The following is a 2,176-nucleotide window of genomic DNA, read 5'->3' on the forward strand; positions in this document are numbered from 1 at the left end:
TGATAACAAATGTACACTGAATATTAGCTGCCTACCTATTTTCAGCAGCAGCCACAGCAGCCATAGTAATACATAACATTGGAAACCCAGAGTGTTCCTGAGATGGTTTCTTTCTCTCTGTCTCTCTGTCAGCCTCTCTGAGTGAACTGAACTCTATACCTTCCCCCATGCCCAGCACCCAGCCTCATCCACCCCTAAGATGAAGCAGCCTACCAGGGATAGATAACATAGCTAGTCCTATAGCTTAACTGGTAACAGTCTGTGCATCACGGTTGGTGACTCAGGGTTGAATCTTTCTAATGAAATGCATTGTGTGGCTTTGAAAACAGCACATGGTGTGATGACACTATATGACATAACACTACCTGGGTGTTGTTCTGTAACACAAACATGGTCTTATAACAGCACTGCATGAGCGGACATTATTTGAGTTGCTAAGGCAGAAGGTAGAAAAAGCTGAGTTTCTGTGTCTTCCCTGTACCCACGGATAGCAATGAAGTCTTGAATGACAAGGTTACACATTTTTCTTCTACAAGACTGCCGCCTTGTTCACTGTACATTAAAGTATGTGTGTATGTGTGTGTGTACATGCACATTGTATATTGACCATTTAAACTGCTGTTATGCTGTTTGTGAATTGAGATTGTTAAACACAGAGAAGCTTGGGGAAGGTTTAATTAATGCCAATGCTTGAGTCTCTTGCATGGAAGGTGCCTAGTAAATAGGTGCCTATGTATACTGCAGAATTTGTTACATCACCTTGTACTCCTGCATCTTCTTTTCCAACCAAAGGGATGGAGAACCAGACACAGGTCAGTGAATTCATCCTCACAGGTCTAACCAGTCTCCGAGGTCTGCAGCAGTTCCTCTTTGTAATCTTTCTGATGCTGTACCTGGTCAGCCTATTGGGGAACAGTGCCATTGTGACTGTGGTAATAGCTGAGCCTCGACTTCACACCCCCATGTACTTCTTCCTGGGAAACCTCTCCTGCTTGGACATCTTCTACTCCACAGTCACTGTGCCCAAGATGTTGTCTGGCTTCCTCTCACAGTACCAGGCCATCTCATTTCCTGGCTGCCTGACCCAGCTCCACTTCTTCCACTTCCTGGGCAGCAGCGAGGCCATGCTGCTGGCTGTCATGGCCTATGACCGCTATGTGGCCATCTGCAACCCTCTACGTTACACAGCGATCATGAACCAACGGACCTGCTTGTTGCTGGCATCAGCCACCTGGGCCACTGGTTTTCTGCATGCGCTGATGCACTCTGTCATGACCTCCAGGCTACACTTCTGTGGTCCCAACCATATCCATCACTTCTTCTGTGACATCAAGCCCTTGCTGAACTTGGCCTGCAGCAGGACACACCTCAACCTGAGACTGCTCAACATTGTCACAGGGGGAATTGTGATAGGCCCCTTCATCCTTACAGTCTTCTCCTACCTCTACATCATCTCCTTCCTATTTCTGAAGGTCCAGTCATGGGAAGGGAGGAGGAAAGCCTTCTCCACCTGTGCTTCCCACCTTACTGTGGTGGCTTTACTGTATGTACCAGTTATCTTTAACTATGTACCTCCTTCCACTCACTACTCCCCTGAATGGGACATGATAGCCACCCTCATGTACAGTGTTATTACCTCTGTCCTGAACCCTTTGATATATACCCTGAGGAATGAAGAGGTGAAATGTTCCTTGAGGAAAGCCTTAGGAACAAAGCTTTTCCTTGTAAGGATACCAATAAAGCGAGTTTTTTGTCTCTGAGACCAGGAAGGGGAAAGAACACAATATACTAAAGGGAGAGGGGATGTTGTTTAACAACAGATACATATATATGTTTGTTATTATATATATATATATATATATATATATATATGGAATAAGTATTTAGTCTGTCAATTTTTTTTTTTTTTTAATCTTCATGGAAAATTGTCAGTAAGGTCAACTAAAAAGCCCAAGTTGTGCTGTGCCCAGTGTTCCTAAAGCTATTTAATAATTTGAGTATACAGTTTCCATTAGAAATTAATAAGAGTTATGCAATTGTGTAATTATGTTTGGGAACCCCAGCCTGTATTCACAATTCAGTAACAACTTAGCCTCCAGCAATCAGCAGAATTCAACCATTTCAATACTTGGAACTTCCACGGAGACATAACCTATAACAGTTCCCTTCACCCCCC

At 43.9% G+C, this 2,176-nt stretch overlaps 1 protein-coding gene across 1 annotated transcript; it reads left to right on the plus strand.

Annotated features, from left to right (window-relative positions):
- The first annotated feature begins 794 nt into the window (after positions 1-794).
- On the plus strand, positions 795-1,760 carry LOC102379334 (olfactory receptor 12D2-like). Its single transcript, XM_006039093.1, has one exon. It carries the CDS (start codon positions 795-797, stop codon positions 1,758-1,760), a length of 966 nt encoding a protein of 321 aa, XP_006039155.1.
- Positions 1,761-2,176: the final 416 nt, after the last annotated feature.

The sequence above is a fragment of the Alligator sinensis genome, unplaced genomic scaffold (genome assembly GCF_000455745.1).
Source record: "Alligator sinensis unplaced genomic scaffold, ASM45574v1 scaffold951_1, whole genome shotgun sequence".
Classification (NCBI taxonomy): Eukaryota; Metazoa; Chordata; order Crocodylia; family Alligatoridae; genus Alligator; species Alligator sinensis.

Coding starts and splice junctions, on each gene's coding strand:
- LOC102379334 (XM_006039093.1), top strand. CDS start 795: ATGGAGAACCAGACACAGGTCAGTGAATTCATCCTCACAGGTCTAACC.